Here is an 18,966-nt window from a genome sequence, read left to right as displayed (position 1 = left end):
CATGACGAATCTAGCAATGAAACGCTGAACAGAGCAGTGCTGGGCACGGAACGGTACAACGTCAGAGTTTAACGCAGAATGAAACAACGCTCTAAATTTTATCAGACGGGTTTTTTAACATGTTAAAATCATCAAGTATTTAATGCTAGTTCAGAGAGTCGGTACCTTTCCATAGTCATTTCCACTGTTAGCTGTCCACTAGGGCAAATAGGTTAATCGTGTGGACCTAAGACTATTCAGATGTGAAGGACTAACTAATCGTGTGGTTGCATGTTGGGCTCCATTTTTCAAATGTTCCCACAGATTTCCCTCTCTCCCCTTTTCAAGTCGTGTGGACGAAAGACAATTCCCAGTTTTCAAATTAGGTAGTACTTTATAATTTACTAATAACTGCCAGGATCAAGTTCTTTTAGATTTATTTAAAAACAAAAAAAAATTGTCTCCAACGCTGAACCATTCGGAGTAGGGTCATTTTTTGAGCGCCTCACTATTCAGCGTTTTAATCTCGCTGATAGTTGGACTACGAGCAAATGGTAGGAGAAAGAAGTAGTCAGATTGAGTGTTAACTTTTTCCCACACTTTTTTCTTGATTTGCAACATTTTTTGACCAATCTAGCCCATAGGGGTTGGCCTTAGAGAATTCTTTCTGGCCAGGCAGCGCAAAAATGTGTTAATTCTATCTATTACGCTCAAAAGGGCTAATTTTCGTACGTTCTATTTTTTCCTTTCATTCTTGATACTCATTTACTCTATTCCTCAGAAATCAAACTTGCTTTGTGGGGGGCGAAAACTCTGAAACTTGCTTAAAGAACTTAATTCAAGCTGTTCAGAAACTAAAAGAAGATGAAAACTGAAAGCTGGAGAAGGACAAGCGAGTCAAGCAGAGCGTCAGAGTGGGTGTGGAACTACCAAGGACCATAGGAACTAGAATCAAAATCTTATGCATTATGGGTTGCCATAGTTTGCATATCTGTCTAAATAGTCATAATTTTGATTTGATGTTGCCAGAAAAGTGCCAGACGCAAGAATATTCTTCTAAAATAAAACGGCCTCTGTGTTAAAGAATGAAGCCACCCGCCACCTCTTAGTTATTGTACTAAAATCAGCCTGGATATACACAAGTTATATTACAGAAGAAGAGCTTACATGATCCTCAAAGCAGCTTCTGTCAAAATCTCAGTTTTACCGAGTACTCTTTCTCAAAAAGGCACTTATCTAAAGCTTTTTCCATAGAGAATCCGATCTTCTGATTAGGTAATCAGCAGAATGTCCTTCAGCATATGCACTTATAGCTCTCAAGAGGTTCCTGAATTTCTCACCATCATCCTAAACCATGCAGAAAAAAAAAGTAAAGGCAAACAAATTTCAGTGATGAAATACAGAAGCTGAAGGTACACAAAATCACGAGTCCACGAAGTGTAATGCCTAAACTCAAGTTTTCCCTTGATTCAACTACCACAGATGATTGTATACTATTGGTACGGTAGCTCGAATTTTCTTCTGGTAGTTGTTGCATAGAAAGAAGAAGTAGCACTAACCGTAGGTTTCTTAAACAGGAGATCACTTGTTGTGTAAGGAACCATATAGGATGGAAGGTCTGAACGCAACGTCACCTGCAAAAATAAACCTTGATAAAATCACTAACATTCTCACGTAAACATCTTCAAAAAAATTCAGTAACATGACAGGAGGCAGAAGTTTATTCACAAGAGATTTATACTCTAGGACTTCCTCAACCCAAGGAATGATTGTGCAAAGAGAAAATAGTTGCTAGGGCAAGTAAAAGCTTGGAGAGAATGGCTTACCAGATTCTTGCTTAATATAGCTTTATCAGCATTTAATCTCAAGGCCTGATAAATAGCAAACGTAACAGACTTATGAGTATTCTGTCTATAATTGAATGAACAAGGAAAGAAAACAAATTTTATATAAATGAGCAAGTCCATGTGCATTGTCCCAAATTGAGACAGAGAAGATTTCCAATGGCAACGATTGTCTTACAGTTTTTACTTTTTTCAGTAGGATTTTTTTTCATATTTCTTCTTTTTTTGGCAAAACTCCGAAGAAAATATATTATAGAAAGGCCAAAATAAAACAGAAAAAGAGGGGGATGTAACGATTTTTTCATTTCACTTCCATGTCAATTGTTATTAATTGAGAAATGTATTTGTCTATTTGACATACACAGGATATAAAAACCCAAATAATTGAACAAGGAAAGAAAATCTAAGATGGTGACCCTGTAGGGATGAGCGTCTGTGACCCAACTAAGAAAACTAAGAATATGCTTGATTACATGTTATTTGGGTTCAGTGACTTCAATCCTCACTTTCCGTACAGAATGAAGAAGAGAAATCATTTTTATCAACCCTGTTCAACCTTCTAATAACCTGGTGAAAGATTACCATTTTAATGCGTTCCTCTGTTACTTGATCAATACATTCTAGCAAGTTCTCCAAAGTACCTACGAAATGTACCCCATTCTAATAGTTAACCCTTCTACTGATATTAAATTTAGTGATTACAAACATATAGAGTATTCAGAGAAAGACAAAAGAAAGTATGCATACCAAATTTAGTAATTAACCTCAAAGCATGTACCTCTCCAATACCTTGAACTCCTGCATCTTGAAAACCATTTAGTTAGTTGCATAAGCATCAAAAAGGTGAGTACAGCAAGGTATAAGAGAAAGATAATATGCTAAAGTGAATAAACAATAAATCAGCATTACATTTATCTTATTTCATCTTTAGGAAAGAATACTAAACCTGGAATATTATCACTTTTGTCACCCATCAAAGAGAGCAGGTCAACAAACTGAGACGGTTTCAAATCTCCATATCTTTTTGAGAATTCGTCGACTCCGAAAGAGACCATCCTACACCATTAAAACCATTGATATCAACTAGCATATAGTCAACTATAATTAGCGTTGGCACAGAGGAAGATGTTTCAATAGCTTTTAGCAATATTGGATGATTATAGGTCATGTGGTCTTTGAATCATTTGACAGTGACATGTCATCGTAAAACACTGAAGGAGATTATCATTTTCTTGATGCAACTGAAAAGCCAGAACTTGGTTTTGAACTTCTTTCACAGATTCCAGTCAAATCTCAATTCCATAGATATTCATTAGATCAGCTAATGGCTAGGAAAATCAAAGAGATATATGACAGGAATTTCATAGAAATTCAGTAGGTCAACCGTCATAGTATGACAGAAATTCTTTTTACTAATAAACAGTGTTAATCAGTTTAGCGGTGTTACTCAGTTTAGTGTCTTTTAATTTAAGCAAATCTACAAATGACAAATGCTGAAATTTGCAAGTTAGACACTAACTCTGATCCACGTGAAGCAATTCGCAGAAGCCGTAATGCAGGTGATATAATCTGGAAGAAATCTTTGTCAGGAGAGACAATCCGTACCTGTTAAAAGAAAGTTTGCAAAATTAGCTCAGTCTTACATATCAAGAAATCGTGACATAGTTTGCACGTCAACTCTTGATGGGTAGATATGAGCAATGAAACATTTAAGTTTAGCAATCATAATTACAGTAAACATTCCAACCATCAACATCATACTTGAAGCATTTTTATTTTTGCACCATAGCAAGGAAATGGCAATGGTAAAGAAACTACCTTGAATCCAGCGGCAACACTATTGACAGCCAAAGTTCCTATTACATCATCAGCTTCAACACCGGGTACCTGATTTAGGTTCATAAGTCGGTCACAAATTGCCTTCTGAGATACGTGCATGCATAATGATATCGATTACCTCAATTACTTGGATCGACATGGCTTTGATTGATGCTTTCAAGAATTGAAGTCCCTGAATTACTGTATCAGGTGTAGGACTACGGTGGGCCTTGTATGCTGGATACAAAGTGTGGCGAAAGTTCATACCTTCAAAAGTTTATGGACATAATTAGTCTATTGAATGTGAGGACATGAATCTTACTACAGTTCTGCTAAAAAGGATGGCCTAAAGAGACATTGAACCAAAAGAAAACTATGAAGTCAAATCCAATAAATTGACCAAATAATAGATCAATGCACCAAGGAAACAAGAAACAACACAGAACGCCATTTATACTGCATAGGTTGTTATGGAGGAAAAAGGAAGTTCTTGAATCATATAGTACATGAAACAAGAGCTTCCTAAGAGGAAACTAGAGATACCAACTTCATACATTTTGAATAATAATGTCCATTTGTAGAATATAACTGCAAAGCATTTAAGCAATTTGTTGGCATAATTTCTGTTTTTCTGAAGCTAGCCTAAATCCGGGAATTAAATTTAATAAAAACCCAAGCCCCAATTGCAATAACAACGTAGACAAACTTCAGGACTATGTGGCTTAGTCCAGTTAATTCTAAGGTCGAAAGAAAGATGTTAGTATACAAAAACTTCTAAAGTTTTAAAATCTTACCTTTTCCATTATAATTTTCTCTAGACGGAACAGAAGTATGGCCAAAAGGAATTCCTGAAAAGAGAAGTTGGTGTGCTCAAATTTCACTCCAAGTGACAACTCGAAATACCAAAGAACCAAGAATCCAAAATACATCCTACTGAGTCTATCATGAGTTGATCAAACCAGACGACATCACATTGTAGCACAGTTCAACCTAGACCATAAGTTAGATACAGGAACACACTCCAGTGCCACTTGCTACAATGTACACTCCTGTATGAAACTTAAAACAGTTTTCAAAGAGCAAAGGCTATAATCTTAGAGTTTAAACATAGAGGCCGGACAAAATTTGCAGAAATTACCTAAGGGGCTCTACATTGTTAAAACAGATGCCTATACTGGTGTTTCCACATCTAACATAAAGCAAATAAAATTGACAAATATCACCAAATTGCCCATACGCACAAATTCTTGAAAACGGGTTATTGCATGCCTTAAGTTTCTAGAGAAGCTTGTGATATCAGTATTCATAACTCAAAAAGAGCAGTAAATCTAAACGGCATTTTCTCATACTCAAGGTTTATACCGGTGTTCTAGCAAGTGGCAAGTCATAAATGAAGTTGAAGTTGAAGTTTTTCGAGACAATAATTCTGATTACGAATTATGCAAGCATAAGTGCAAATACATCCTATGAATTATAAATATAGTACTGATGGCATAGCGGACAGGCGTTGGACAGACGCATGTGGAAAGCAGCGATTCACGTCCAAGAAGCATGATACTTAAATTTGGCTTTCATCTGTGGTGTCATTTCTGGCCTACCCCAACTTGTTTGGGACCAGAAGGCTCTATTTTCGGTTTCGGCATAGCGGACAGGCACACACAAGTTGGAAAAAAAATTGCAGTTGGCTCTCTAAAGAGTTATCTTCAATGATAAACACTTCACTTAGAAAACAAAACCCTACAAATGAAAGCATAAACATAACAGAGATGTAAATAATGTTACCGACATATGTATCTCACCATCGTGGTCAAACACCACCTGCATCAGAAAGGTGCTCATTTGTCAAACGCCATCGCAGTAATCTCATGTGAATATAAATATTAAGAAGAAAGGCAAAAACAAATTACATCTAAACATTGGATTGAACAGGATAGAAACGACAGACATACAGTCACCAAAACAGATATGTTTCTGTTCATGATCATTACATAAGACTCAACCAAATCTAAATTTAGGTATATTGGATGCAAACAAGTAAAAACACTGTTGGTGGACGTAGGATTAAATTTTAGTGAGAACCATCCCGTAATAACTTGTTTATTTTCTTGAGAAAATCACTGACGATTTTACCAAAGGAATATACACTAAATATGATAACCGAAGACGGCAAAACATTAATATCATTTCAGTACCCCATTACCATCCAAGTGCAGACAACAAGAAACAAAAGATAGAAGGACACAAAAATTTTGCAGAAAGAATGAATGCTAATTAAATGAATCTTAAGTGAAATATGCAATCTAGAAGGAAAAGGCATACCGCTACATGTGACGGGACCAATTCGAGCACATTAAGAATCTGTAGAGAAATGGATGTCAGAAATGCCAATTAAAAAAAGAAATCAGACAAAGAAATTGCACCAAAACATCCACAAGTGTTACCACCACTTTGAGGTCAGCAGCAACTAGAAAGCAACTCCAGTAGAGTCTGAGCTAACTCAACTAAATTAATAACTAAACATGTAGGTATGAAAAGGACAACAATGGCACCCAATGTTGAACAGATTCAATAGACCAAACGAAACCTTATCACAATCAAATATTCTAGAAACAAGCACAACTTACAAGAGACAAAGCTGAAAATATTGTATAAACCCAATCTCCATTGCCATCCGCATTTGGTAAGTTGTCCCGCTCCAATCTCGCTAATCCAAATCACAAATTCGTAAATTAGCAACGCAAACAGTAAGTAATGGACAAATTAAGAAAACGCCAGAATCCAAAATACATAGAAAACCAAATGAGAATCCTATTACAAAGACTAACTAGCAAAACTGAAGTCCAAGCATTAAAAAATCAGGTGTCATTTATACATTGCAGTGACATAACATACCTAAAAGCTTGTAATACGCTCTGTATATAATCGAAGTTCCATCTATGAGCATCACTCGACCATTCGAACCACTAACTGTACCACCCTTTACTTCATCCCGATTATCCAAATTCACAAAGTTTCCTCCACTCACTACTCGTTCAATTTCAGTATTGCCCACTAAATTACCATGTAACGTCGCCGCATGAGTAACAATTCTAGGTGATTCAGTCTTTAAACCATCAGATAATTTACAATAACCCTGAAAATCAACCACCAAAATTCAATCAACAGAAACCCCAATTGAAGTAACTGAAATGAACTTCTTTAGGGTTTAAGAAAACTGGAAATACCTTTCGAGACGATGATGATGAGATGGAGAAGCAAGGACTGAATCCACTCATCAGCTGCGGTATTAACAGTGTTTCTCCTCCGGGGCGATGGCAATAACAACTCCTCCATAAGGAGTTCAGGTATGAATGTGAAACTCGAAAGCATCTAGCCATACTCATAACATATTGCTGCTACAAATTGAAATGATTGATGACACTAAACCCTAATTTGGAACGGAGAAATTAGGGTTGGGATTTAAACGACGATTTTTCGCCCGGGAAATTCCTTTCTCCGGACAGGATTTAGAGAAATATTGCAGCTGCGAGTACTCGCAGTGTTTTAACGATAGGCATTGTTGGGCCCATGGTTTTCAGTATTAGGTCCATGGATATCAAAGTGTAGTGATCCTAGGAAAAACACTATCTACATAACCTATATAGGATGGGAAGTAAATCCGAAACAGTTTGCTTCACAAAAAGTTAACTCCTCCTGATCTACTGAATATAGAGTAAAGGCAAATCCCATTGATAAATTTTCTTTCTTGAATGATTGCATCAATATCTAATCCGAGTTTATGGAGGCACAGTTGGGTTTACTAATTTTTCCTTCCTGGTAGGGGTGAACAACTGATGGGTGGATGCCATAAATGGAAGATTTGAGATATATTTATGGAGGCACAGTAGGATCGTTTTTTTCGAAAACTACTGAGCATTTATGTCTCCAATAAACCAGAGAATAGTGACAACTTTATCCGAAATATGCGAATAGTCTGGTTTATGAGATCCAGTTATGTTTCATATGGTTCAGACCAAGTATTTAATATCGTGTATCAATATCGTATCGGTCGGGTCCTATACACCTATACAAATGATAATATATATTTTTATAGGCGATACATCATTAGGATTTTTTTAATATTTATTATTTATCAAATAAAAAATTATATTGATATAACCATAATAGAAAATAATAATTATAGTAAACATACTTCAACCTTACAAAATAAGAGGTGGTTGATTAGAACCTTAAATTATCAACAACGAAACCAAGCATTAAATGTATGTTAGCCCATCAACATCACATTTACAGTAATTACATCCACCATAATCATATATGAAGTTACCAAAATTAGTGGAGTTACTTTGTTGAACTAAAAGTTCAAGAAATCATAATCAAAAGACAAAATACATTAGTGATGTATCAGTGTACAAATGAAACCTATATTCTCAGTGTACAAGTGAAACTGATATATCGGTCCGTACAGGACGATGCACGCATTTTTATCGTTTCTCCTTCGTGTCGCCGATATTTTCAATACGTAAAGTTCTTTTCCGATATCCTATAAAAACCTTTAATATCGTCTTGTACAACCGATATTGACTACTTTGGTTCAGACCTTTTTGGATACTTATCAAAATCCAACCATCCAGACCTTTTCGAAAACTTGTCAAATCGTAATTATCTTTCGTAAGGTTCGGACCTTTTCGAATACTTGTCAAAATCCTAGATAGGTTAGAGGTTGTAGATAATTCTAAAGGATGTGATTTTGGAAAGTATTTTTTTTTTAGGAGTTGAACCCATAATTGATCTTTCTCAGATATAAATTTGTTAGTAAGATTGTTGAGGAGTGATATATTGAGTTGGTGTGGGTTTTTAATTCCTAGACCTCCTTGAGATATAGGCTTGCAAATACTGGCCAAAGATTTTATGGAACCTCCTTGTCTTGGATATTATCTTATACATAGTATTACTTAAGCTAATATAATGGAAATCACTCAGAGTTTGTGAAGTATCTATGTTCGATATAAGGGTTATGAAGTAATAGTTAAACTCCGGATTTAAGATTCCAGATTTAAAAAAGTCTTGGACCAATAAAATGATATCGGGACCAAATATTTTCCAATTAGCTTTAATGAAACCTGGTTGAAAACCGTTTGGTCCGTGGTGGGGTGGGAGTGGGGGCATTAGTTCATATTCGATATTGTATTTCATATTTCTTCTTTATAAGAGATTTCGATGAGGGATGAGTATTTTGATTCTGATATGTAAGGTGAAATTACGTTGGATAAATCCACATCATAATTTCTAGTTTGTGAAGTCAATCTGAATTAAATGATTGATAAGGATAGAATAGATTTGGTCCCTATCAGATAGCCAAAGACCAGAAGGTTCTCTAATTAAGGAATTAATTGCATTGATCTGTTTCTATTGGGCGCTGACGCGTGGAAATATTATGTATTCATATCATATTCTTTAAAGAATTTACCCTTGAGATCTGATGATAAGAATTGTTTCTAATTTCATGTCATTTTCCGAGCACAGCTTGGATATTTTTTTTATTATTTTTTCTACATTGGTAGAAAGATTTTCGTCTATGGATACTCTGACTCTCTATTCAATTATCTAGGGATTTATATTTTTGTAGATATTTCCAAAAACATCAAAATTTCATTGAGCTATAAGAGTTTAAGGTTCGAGGCAAAAAATTTATTGGAGTGAAGTTTCACAAAAGCAGCAACTACCGTGGATAACACGTTGGGTTAACCATAATCTAATACATCTAAAGGTTTTTTGTAAATTTTTTTTAAGGGTTTCAATCTAAGATTAGAGATATGTGAGCGGATCCTACTCTGGGTAAATAACTTACCTTTGATCCTGGATCGGAGTGAGATTATTGATGTCTATCAATTATTTCACAAATGTTGGCATCTCTTTTTTTTTTATTTGACAACGTGAAAGGTGCGCCTTCATATCCAGCATCTTGTAGGCCCAGAGAAACTATTTTATGTACAACGAAAGATTTCCTGCTCAAGCTTGTTTTATTTCCACCTTTCATTTCTTCTTGATAAATGTATATTCTTGGGACAAGATCATATAACTAGGTTATTTATTTTTATTAATTTATGGATAAATAAATTTTTATATTTAAGAAGTCAAAATACTAAAGGAGATGTACAGATACATTTAGCCAAATTTAATTTACATTATGGAATTATAGATGTCGAATGTCTTTTATATGATCCTAACGAGAATTATGTAGTTATGAAATCACCAATATAACAAATTATTAAATCAGTAATAAATAATGATTTTGTACCTCATAATGGTAATGACATACCAAATATGTCATCAGAAAAGGAAAAAATTGTGCATATATCTATGGACTTGCCACTTTTAAACTTGATAGGATTTTACGAATGAATTAATCTTACTATGATATAAGGATTTATTTTAGCCTATGATTACCATCATAGTTTACACTTCCTCCAATGATCCACTAACTTGTACAACCCTTTGAACTACAAGAAAAAGCTAGATAGATAGGGGATTACCCTTTGAGCACTTTGTACTTCCAGTTCCTATGGTCTTCTTTGATATGTAAAAGGTTCAACCTATCACTCAAGGAAACTCAAGTGTCGCAATATTATCCACTCGAACGACTCCGGATACATGTTTCCAACTTTTTATTTGAGTTTACCAAGAAACAATCACAAATAAACTTCTTAAAATGGGTTCGTATTTCATATTTTTTACAGTAAAAATGTAGACTCACATGGATTGGAAACTAGATCCTGCATCACCAAGACGAACGAACAACCACCATAGTAAGAGCTAAATTCAGGTATTCTAATTTCTGCTTATTGGTTTATCTATCTAGAGTGAGCTGCAAACATGCGTTTACACTTAGATAGATAAGAATTAGTAAAGAAGAGATCAATTAACAAACAAATTAAACTAGTTTATTATTTTGATTTGGTTTCATTTAAGAAATTCATTCTTGTGATATGGTAAAGGTGTTAAGCAATGAATTGGATAAATCAAAGGTGTTATCTTTAGCAATGAATTGCAACGTTGTTTCCTTTTGGAGTAGAAAGAAAAAAGGTGATGCATTTAACTCCGACCTTTTTTTTTAGCATATGGTTTTCGTAGTAGTTTTATGAGATATATAAACATGTGAAAAATCTGATAATGCATTGGTAATGAATTAATTGTATTTACTTTGTGTAATAATGTTAACTTCATTGTGAAACTATGTATTAAAAACATAAATAGGTAATATCCGATTGAATAAGAAAAAAAGAGAAAAAAAGTGTGAAGTGTTGTGAGGTTGGAAACGTCTACACTGTCATCATCTGTTTTTTGTACACCGTCATCATTCTTTTTTTGACAAATTAATGGTTCATATACATAAAGAATAATAGCAATGATCGTATATGTTGGACACCTGACTTCAGTAATTGTTGGAGATTTTATTACTCGGTTTGTAAAATTTCTTAATGTTGAAGTGCATTTAATGAGCACTATTGGAGACTGGGGACCCTTGGTAATGTGAAACTTCATCTTCTCGAATGCGTGTTTGCAAACTCTAACTTATGTTAGTATTTGTTCTTTATTGTATGAAAGTAAAATTATTTCTACTTTGAAGATTGGCGTTTTAGTAGAGCGTCTAGTTGAGAAGGTCCTCAAGGTATCCAAGATTACAGCTTCAGGTGTGCCTTATGTCATGCAAATGAGATTTTCAGAAAGAAAAAAAAAAAGAATTATGGTGCTTGTCTTATCACCTAGTTATGCTAATGCTCAACTCTTATATGACCTCTGCAATGCGGCAAATGATAGGTATTTTAAGAAGCCCGCTTTCAAGGAGAAACTCGATAAGCACTTAATTATATTTAAATTACTTTGTGTAATAATAATAACTTAATTGTGAAATTGTGTATTAAAAACAACTAATCATGTAACACTACAACCAGATTCTTCATTGAAGGAGAAATTCAAGCATTACTTTAGATTGTTATGTAAAGGTAGAAATTCAGATAACATAAGTAAGTACATTTACAAGTGTCGAAATTTGCATCCTTGATACAGTGATACATGAAACAAATAATACTGAAACCAAGTGTTATATACTAAGGACTCATCACAGTTTTATATCCTTAACTCATGTAGGTTTTCCAGTCCTGAAACTCATATACAATGCAAAACTGAAGCGCACTTACGAGATACAACTTCTTAGGAAGTTACTTGAAAAAGATTATAGTCAATGGACGATGAGCTATGACCCTCCCCATGGATGGGATGGCAATAATAAAAACCTTGGAAACCGTCATCCGTTGTCGGCAATAACAACAAGGGTTATACTTACAAAGTTAGAGAGAGGCCAATTATTTTGGCTACCAAGTTGGGTATTGTAGAGATGTTTAAAGAAATAATTAAAGGATATCCAAAATCAATTGGAGTTTGTGATTTAGATTTGGGAAGGAATTTGTTGCACTTAGCGGCAGAAGTCATCATCAACTAATTCAAAGAGGAACTTGGACATGTTGGTCGTCGAAATTGATAGAGAAGGTAACACGCTACATCATGCTAATGCCAAGCTTGGAAAACATAAACCATGGCATACTCGTGACGTAGCACAATGGATGTAGTGGGAGTGTGTGTTTGGTTTCAGGTATGTCAACATATATATATATATATATATATATATATATATATATATAACTCTAATGATACATACAAGATATGCACACACGAATACATGTAAAATAATCATAATTTTTGGGTCATATGTATATGCAGTGGATAAAACATATGCTTCCACCAGATATGCTAATGAAGAATTGTAATGAACAATATGCTCACCAAGTATTCACTGAAACTCATATGGATCTTAAAGAACAAGGTGAGATATGGTTAAAACAAATATCAAATAATTTTATGTTGATATCATCTCTAATAACAACTGTGATGTTTGCATGCACCTTCACAGTACATCGGAGAAGCGACTCAACGTCAGGGCATCCAATCTTACTCTAGAACCAAGATTTTGGACCATTTTTTCATTACATATCTTATTCCTTGTTTTTGTTATCTTATATATTTGTGTTTATTTCTCTCCATCCATGCTACTCCCTTTAACGAACACGACTATTTTTTTTCCAATTGCATTTAAGGTCCGTTTTGCTACAACTGTTTCATTCAATTCAGTTACTTTTATTGCTTGTACGTACTTCGAAACATACATGCTTGTCACTTCCTGGACATTCCCTATAGGCTTCAGTATCTTAGACATTAGATTAGATTCACTGGGGTTCTCTTCTTTGATGAATTATACGTTGACACCATCATGGGCTTCATCTGCAACTTTCTCGACATTATTTTTATTTAACACCCAACAATTAGCCCTGATCAGGGGTGAATCACCATCAAATGTTACCATGCTACATTAGTATGAAGAATACAATAGGGTTTTCATTAAGAGAATGAAGTTTCATGGATTTCTCTAGTGTGCGGAAAATTAGTCGAAATAAGGTGATTTTCCCGTTTGTTTAGAGTTTTTTCTTCTCTTTTTATGATCGATATTTGGCATGTTTTATTGTTTGCTTATAATTCTAATTCTGATGCCTCTACCTTATTTAGGCTGAGGGTGTAAAATCCTTTTTGATAATAAAGTTTTGATTGATACAACAATATATAATAAAGTAAAATTATTTATACTTTGAAGATTGGTGTTTTAGTTGAGCATCTAGTTGACAAGGTCTAACTACGAGAGCCAGCAAGCTATCCCATATTTACAGCTTCGTGTGCCTTATGGCATGCAAATGAGATTTTGAGAGAAAAAATATATATTATGGTGCTCTTCTTATCACCTTAGTTATGTTAATGATGAACTCTTATAGGATCTCTGCGAGATGAGGTATTTGAAGGAGACCGCTTTCAGGAAGAAACTCGATAAGCACCCCTTCTTAATTATATTTACTCTGTGTAATATTAATAACTGGATTGTGAAACTGTGTATTTATCAAAATTATAAATAAGTAACCGGTTCAAAAAATGGTGAAGTGTTGTGAGGTTGGAGACGTGTATACCGTCATCATTAGGTTTTTAATAATTTAATATTCATACACATAGAGAATACTAGGCACTTTTCAACATGTTTCACGTCTTTATTATCCGTGTGGCTATATTAAAACTATTAAATAAGAAAAAGCACAATTAACTGATATTTTTTTTGCCCCTATAGCTTATATAATTCATTATAACAACATGAGAGATATTTTCAAGTCAACTAATAAGAGAAATATTTTACAATAATAGACCTATAAATTCTCATGAAAAATATAAAGTGATGATTGCAAAGAGGGTTATTGATATATAAAAGAAAACCATAACCAATTAAGACCAAGAATGGATGAGTTAAAAAAGATATTGAAAAACCTGAAAAAATAAACTCAAAAACTAAAAGATAAACTTAAGGTTTTAATTAAGAATTGATAAACTAGTTCAAAAAGAAGTAAAAGTTTCGAACCACCGGACATGATAGTCGTAATATGAGGTACCAAGTGCACAATAAAGTTGGACCTATGAAACCACCCAAAATGAACCTTCGTAAACAAGGTATTGTTAGGTAAGCGGTTAACATAAAAAATAATCATTCACCATGTGCGAAATAAAAATAAAACTGGAAGTAAGGATAATAGCAAGTCTTTTTTGACTAAAATTAAAATTTGAATAGACAATTTCATCCCAAACACTGTCATGGTTCAAAGCTTGAATGAATGTGAACTTGTATACATATGCACCGCTTTTCTCTACTAAGTAAATAGTAAATGTTGAGTACTAATTTATCTAAGAAAATAGTGAAAGAAAGGTAAATGGAAAACAAATCTAAGACTTTTGATTCATGAAAGATATTATTTTTCTTTTTCAAGCTAGTACCCATTGGAAGTGAAAATATATACTTATCTAAGTTGAAGAGGAAAGAAAGCTTATCAAAAGGTAGAATATTAATCCTCCCAATTATATTAGAGCTCAATTATTCTCAGACATGGATGTAATCTGTACTTAAATAATGTATTTTCTTCGTATAAGAAAATAACAAATAATAGAATATCAGTTAATTAATTCAACAGTAAACGACAACTCCAAGCTAAAAATATTTAGATTTTTATGATTTTGAAAATCCTATCCTAGTTTTGACCTGGATTTACAGTAGTCTTTGCCTCCACTACAACCCTCTCGTGTTCTTTAAAAATAATTTCTTAGTTATGGATATAACTATTTTCATTTGATTTTTCAAATTTTAAATTAGTTAGTCCAACGGTTAACTGTCTATCATATTTATTGATCATTAAATCAATATTTCATCGAATGATCATCTAACTAGTTTTGAGAAAAACTCTCCCGTAGACAATGATCTTCCAAATATATCTTAGTTCATGTTATAATTTCATTGTCCATTAAAAACGCATATGAACTTAATAGACCCCTCGAAGTGGATTTAGTACCGGCCAAGTAACTTTATTCGAAGTCTGGTTTGCAATCTTGAGCTTTTTTATTTATTTTGTTTGGACTAATTACTTTTACTAAAAATATTTAGTGTAGGTTCTTCCATTATGAAAAACCGAAAAACCCGTTAGGTATTCGTATATTTCTACTTACTAGCCCCTCATGTAAGTATTTTTGAATTTCCATTATTGATCAATACTGGTATTTTCTTAAATCCAGATTATTATCATTATTATACGAGGTAAGTTTATGTTTCTCATAGAAATCATCAGTAATGTGTGTGTTATAACTATATTATTTGAACATCCTATGTATTATTTATTTTACTTTTTTTTTCCAGCACTCCAGATTCCCGGAGGTAAGATATCCGTAGCAACAACGCAAAAAAAAAAACAAGGAATCTTCCCAAGTAACATGCTTCCTGATGTGTTGCTTGTGCCTATCTATCATATGCTTGCAGTAGAATAACCAAAAGTGGGGCTTGATGGAAGTATTACTTGATCCTTTTAGATATGCAAAACAGAGAAAAGATCTAGCCAGAGTAGACCCAAATACATTTCAATGGACACCTTTAACATAAAAACCCATGTTATTGGTTAAAATAGAAGGGGATAACATCCATGATAATCTCCAGAAATATAATCCGCCACATATTCATGAACATAGACTATAGTGTACGTTCTGCCATGTTCTGTTAGGCATCCAGTCCCGGTAGATCTTGATTAGGGATTACGTCGATATTGTATCCCTTACTCAATAAAAGGTGTTATTAAATTTCAAATGAGCATTACATGTCGATTGGATGATGTGGCAGAAGATGTTGAACCACTTTTGAATGTATCGTAAATCTCGCTACCCTACCTAATTACACGTTTTAGACGTCTAGTGGAAACACCCTAGGCCATGCAATGCAGATGATCCAAAGTACTATATGCATTGGAGCCTAAGATTTTCACATCTTAATGATTATCTGAAATGAAGTTGTAGCAATGCAGATGCTCCAAACTAAAGTTGAAGAATTGATAAACGAATATGTCTCACACAGAAAAGTCTATTGTATAGATAAATCTGTCTCCCACAGATAAACCTATGAGTTTTGTTCCATCTTTTGATAAATCAAGGTGAACAAGAACCAATTGATATACCAGACTTATATTCCCGAAGAACAACCTAGAAATATCAATCACCTCATAATAATCTTAACTGTATGGTAGCGAAACAAGATATTGTGGAATCACAATGGATGAGACGAAGATGTTTGTGATTACTTTTTATCTTTCCTATTGGAGAATAAATATGGATCCAATCTTAAAGAAGATAGTACTCAATCACGATAGAAAACATCAAGATCAGATCATGCAAATACAGAGAAAATAGTTGGATCTGGCTTCACAATCCCAATAAAGTCTTCAAGTTGTTAACCTACATGGTTTCGTTAAAAACCTAAGGTTAAAGAAGAATCGACTCTAGTCGCAACTAGTATCACACAGAGGGTGCGGGGATTAGGTTTCCCAGTTGCTAGAGTTCTCCTTTATATAATCTTCAAATCAGGGTTTGCAATCAATGCTACCTTGGTAACAAAGCATTCAATATTCATCGTTAGATGAAAACCTGATTAGACTCAAGCTAATATCTTTCAACCTTTAGATCGAACTTAGCTTGTTACACACAAATGAAATGTACCTTAATTTAGATGTGAGTAACCGTACCTAAACGTGTACACCTTGTTGGCTCAATAATAGTTAATCGAAGTTAGCCATATGAAGACTTTCATATCAACCTCATTCATCTTAACCATAACTAGTTCAAATGACTCAAATGAAACTAGTTCTAAAGTTGTTCAGTTGTTTATATTCTCATAGAAGTATAAAAAATACAATTGAAGAAAAATCGATTTTGATTCACATGAACCAAGTCATAAACATTATAGCCACGGTTTGCAAAATTTTGCATTCCTTATTATATAAATGTATTAGTTCATGAGCAAACCGATTTTAGAACATCATCTATTTAGGTATGGGTACGGGTATGCGTACCTTAGTAGCCGGAACAAGTTTGGGTTTTGCCAGTATGCGAACTGGTACACATACCATCCAAACTCAGCATAAATTCCCAAACCTGAACCTTACGCCAGTACGCGTACCGGTTTGCATACCAGGCTCCCGGACTTTCTCAAAACCAACAAGTATGCATACGGGTATGCATACCATGGTTCCAGGACATGGATTACATATATGCAAGCACGCATACTATGCTTAAATCCAATTGTTCTAAAATCTCATTTCAACCATTGAAACATTCTTGGAAGACGGGAATAGCTGTCTCACGCAAATTATTAGCTTCAAAGCAATTTTCTAGTGATCGAATGATCAATACAAAACATTCCGAGTCTACATCAAATGACTGTCCCACAAAAATCATGTAAGATGTTACCAGGTGATTTTCATATGATCATATTTTGACTTTTGTCAAGAATATAAGATGATTGGTTAAAACGAAAGCTTACCAACACATATTTCGAGAAATATGTAAGCGAGTTAAACTCAACTAGGAATATCAAATGTGTATAAATGAAGTCTATATAGCTATACGACTTTTGTTTCAAATAGGAGATAGAGTAGATAGACTTTTGAATGATATACGAGTTCAAGTCTCCACATACCTTTTGTTGATGAAGTTCCACAAGCTCCCCTTAGTAGTTCTTCATTTTCAATCGATGAACGCTGTGAAGTCTAATGCACAACTACACTTTCTATCCTAATCCGAGACTTAGCTATAAGTAGGCTAGAAATCAAGACTTATAGTTTTGACAACTAAACTTGACAAACAAGCTTGAGATAGAAACGCTTGCGAGTTCGACCGAGCAGTGCTATGACAAGAAGAGAAAACTAAAATAAAATATAACAACTCTTGAGTCTTTGAGAGTCTCTGTGAAGAATACTAAAAGGTTCGGTTAATAACATGTCAGTCGAACCTAAACTTTGTGATAACATACATATGATCGGCAGATTCGACCAGAAAATAGGACAACAATACTTGGTATTGTCCATAAAATGAATTTCGGCTTACCTTTTCATGTTTGATTATCAACCGAGTTGTTCATCGACACCTTCTGAAAGAAAAACATGTAGCAGTTCGGCTGATAATTTGTTTCAATTTTCAGCCGAACTTCACTCTGTAATTGCCATAAGACCCTAGTTTTTTGCGATTAAAACATAATCCATCAATCAAGCACAATAAAACAAGTTTTGGATTTGTGGAAAATATTTTCTATTATACGTTTCCTTACAATGAGAGAAGAAAAATGGCAAGAAGAAAAGTCAAAATAAATAAACAAAAATTAAAAGAAGTAGTTTTGAAGAACTAAAAATTAAATTAAATTAAATTAAAAATAGTTAAATAAATTAATCAAAGGTATCTAAATAATTAGTCATCCATTAGACACCCACAAAAACCCACCCTAGTCCCTAGATGGGAAATGAATATTATCGCTTGAAAATTTCTGTTATTAGGAGGAATTCACACAGCTGGGCCGCATAAGCCCAGACAGCGCGCGGGCGCACTCTAACATTCTAACCGCAGTCATCAGGTGGTAGGGGTGAGCATGGGCCGGTATAGACCGGTTTTCACCTCATCCGCATCCAATCCATTGCACTACGGATTTCAAATTTGGTATCCGCGTCCAATTTATATCCAACGGGTTTGCATCTAATGGATGCACAGATGGGCGGATTGGATGCGGATAACCCAATGGATTTGTTTAGTTAAAATTTATAGTGAAGAAAATAAGCTGATACAAATGACTCCTTATAAAACCTACATATATTATATATGT

At 34.1% G+C, this 18,966-nt stretch overlaps 1 protein-coding gene across 2 annotated transcripts; it reads right to left on the bottom strand.

Moving 5' to 3' along the window:
* Positions 1-969: 969 nt before the first annotated feature.
* Positions 970-7,165, bottom strand: LOC113317197 (DNA polymerase I-like). 2 transcript variants are annotated; one of them, XM_026565337.1, is made up of 15 exons: positions 6,866-7,165; positions 6,534-6,774; positions 6,266-6,345; positions 5,961-5,999; positions 5,441-5,459; positions 4,436-4,489; positions 3,781-3,908; positions 3,642-3,710; positions 3,343-3,428; positions 2,770-2,879; positions 2,571-2,621; positions 2,406-2,464; positions 1,806-1,850; positions 1,539-1,613; positions 970-1,326 (listed from the first exon to the last, which is right to left on the bottom strand). In XM_026565337.1, exons 1-15 carry the CDS (start codon positions 7,022-7,024, stop codon positions 1,216-1,218), a joined length of 1,326 nt encoding a protein of 441 aa, XP_026421122.1. In that variant the 5' UTR covers positions 7,025-7,165; the 3' UTR covers positions 970-1,215. The 2 variants fall into 2 exon arrangements, with proteins under 2 accessions (XP_026421122.1, XP_026421130.1); XM_026565345.1 differs by lacking the exon at positions 4,436-4,489.
* Positions 7,166-18,966: the final 11,801 nt, after the last annotated feature.

Source organism: Papaver somniferum, chromosome 1 (genome assembly GCF_003573695.1).
Source record: "Papaver somniferum cultivar HN1 chromosome 1, ASM357369v1, whole genome shotgun sequence".
Classification (NCBI taxonomy): Eukaryota; Viridiplantae; Streptophyta; class Magnoliopsida; order Ranunculales; family Papaveraceae; genus Papaver; species Papaver somniferum.
Note: the sequence above shows the minus strand (reverse complement) of the source record. Positions and strands in the feature narration are given on the sequence as shown.

What these genes read in the sequence shown, in the direction of transcription:
- LOC113317197 (XM_026565337.1), bottom strand. Translation starts at nt 7,024, where the DNA reads ATGAGTATGGCTAGATGCTTTCGAGTTTCACATTCATACCTGAACTCC. An exon ending in AGCGTATTACAAGCTTTTAG is followed by an intron (nt 6,346 to 6,533) that starts GTATGTTATGTC and finishes GATTTGGATTAG; the next exon opens with CGAGATTGGAGCGGGACAAC. An exon ending in GTGTTGCCGCTGGATTCAAG is followed by an intron (nt 3,429 to 3,641) that starts GTAGTTTCTTTA and finishes TTCTTTTAACAG; the next exon opens with GTACGGATTGTCTCTCCTGA.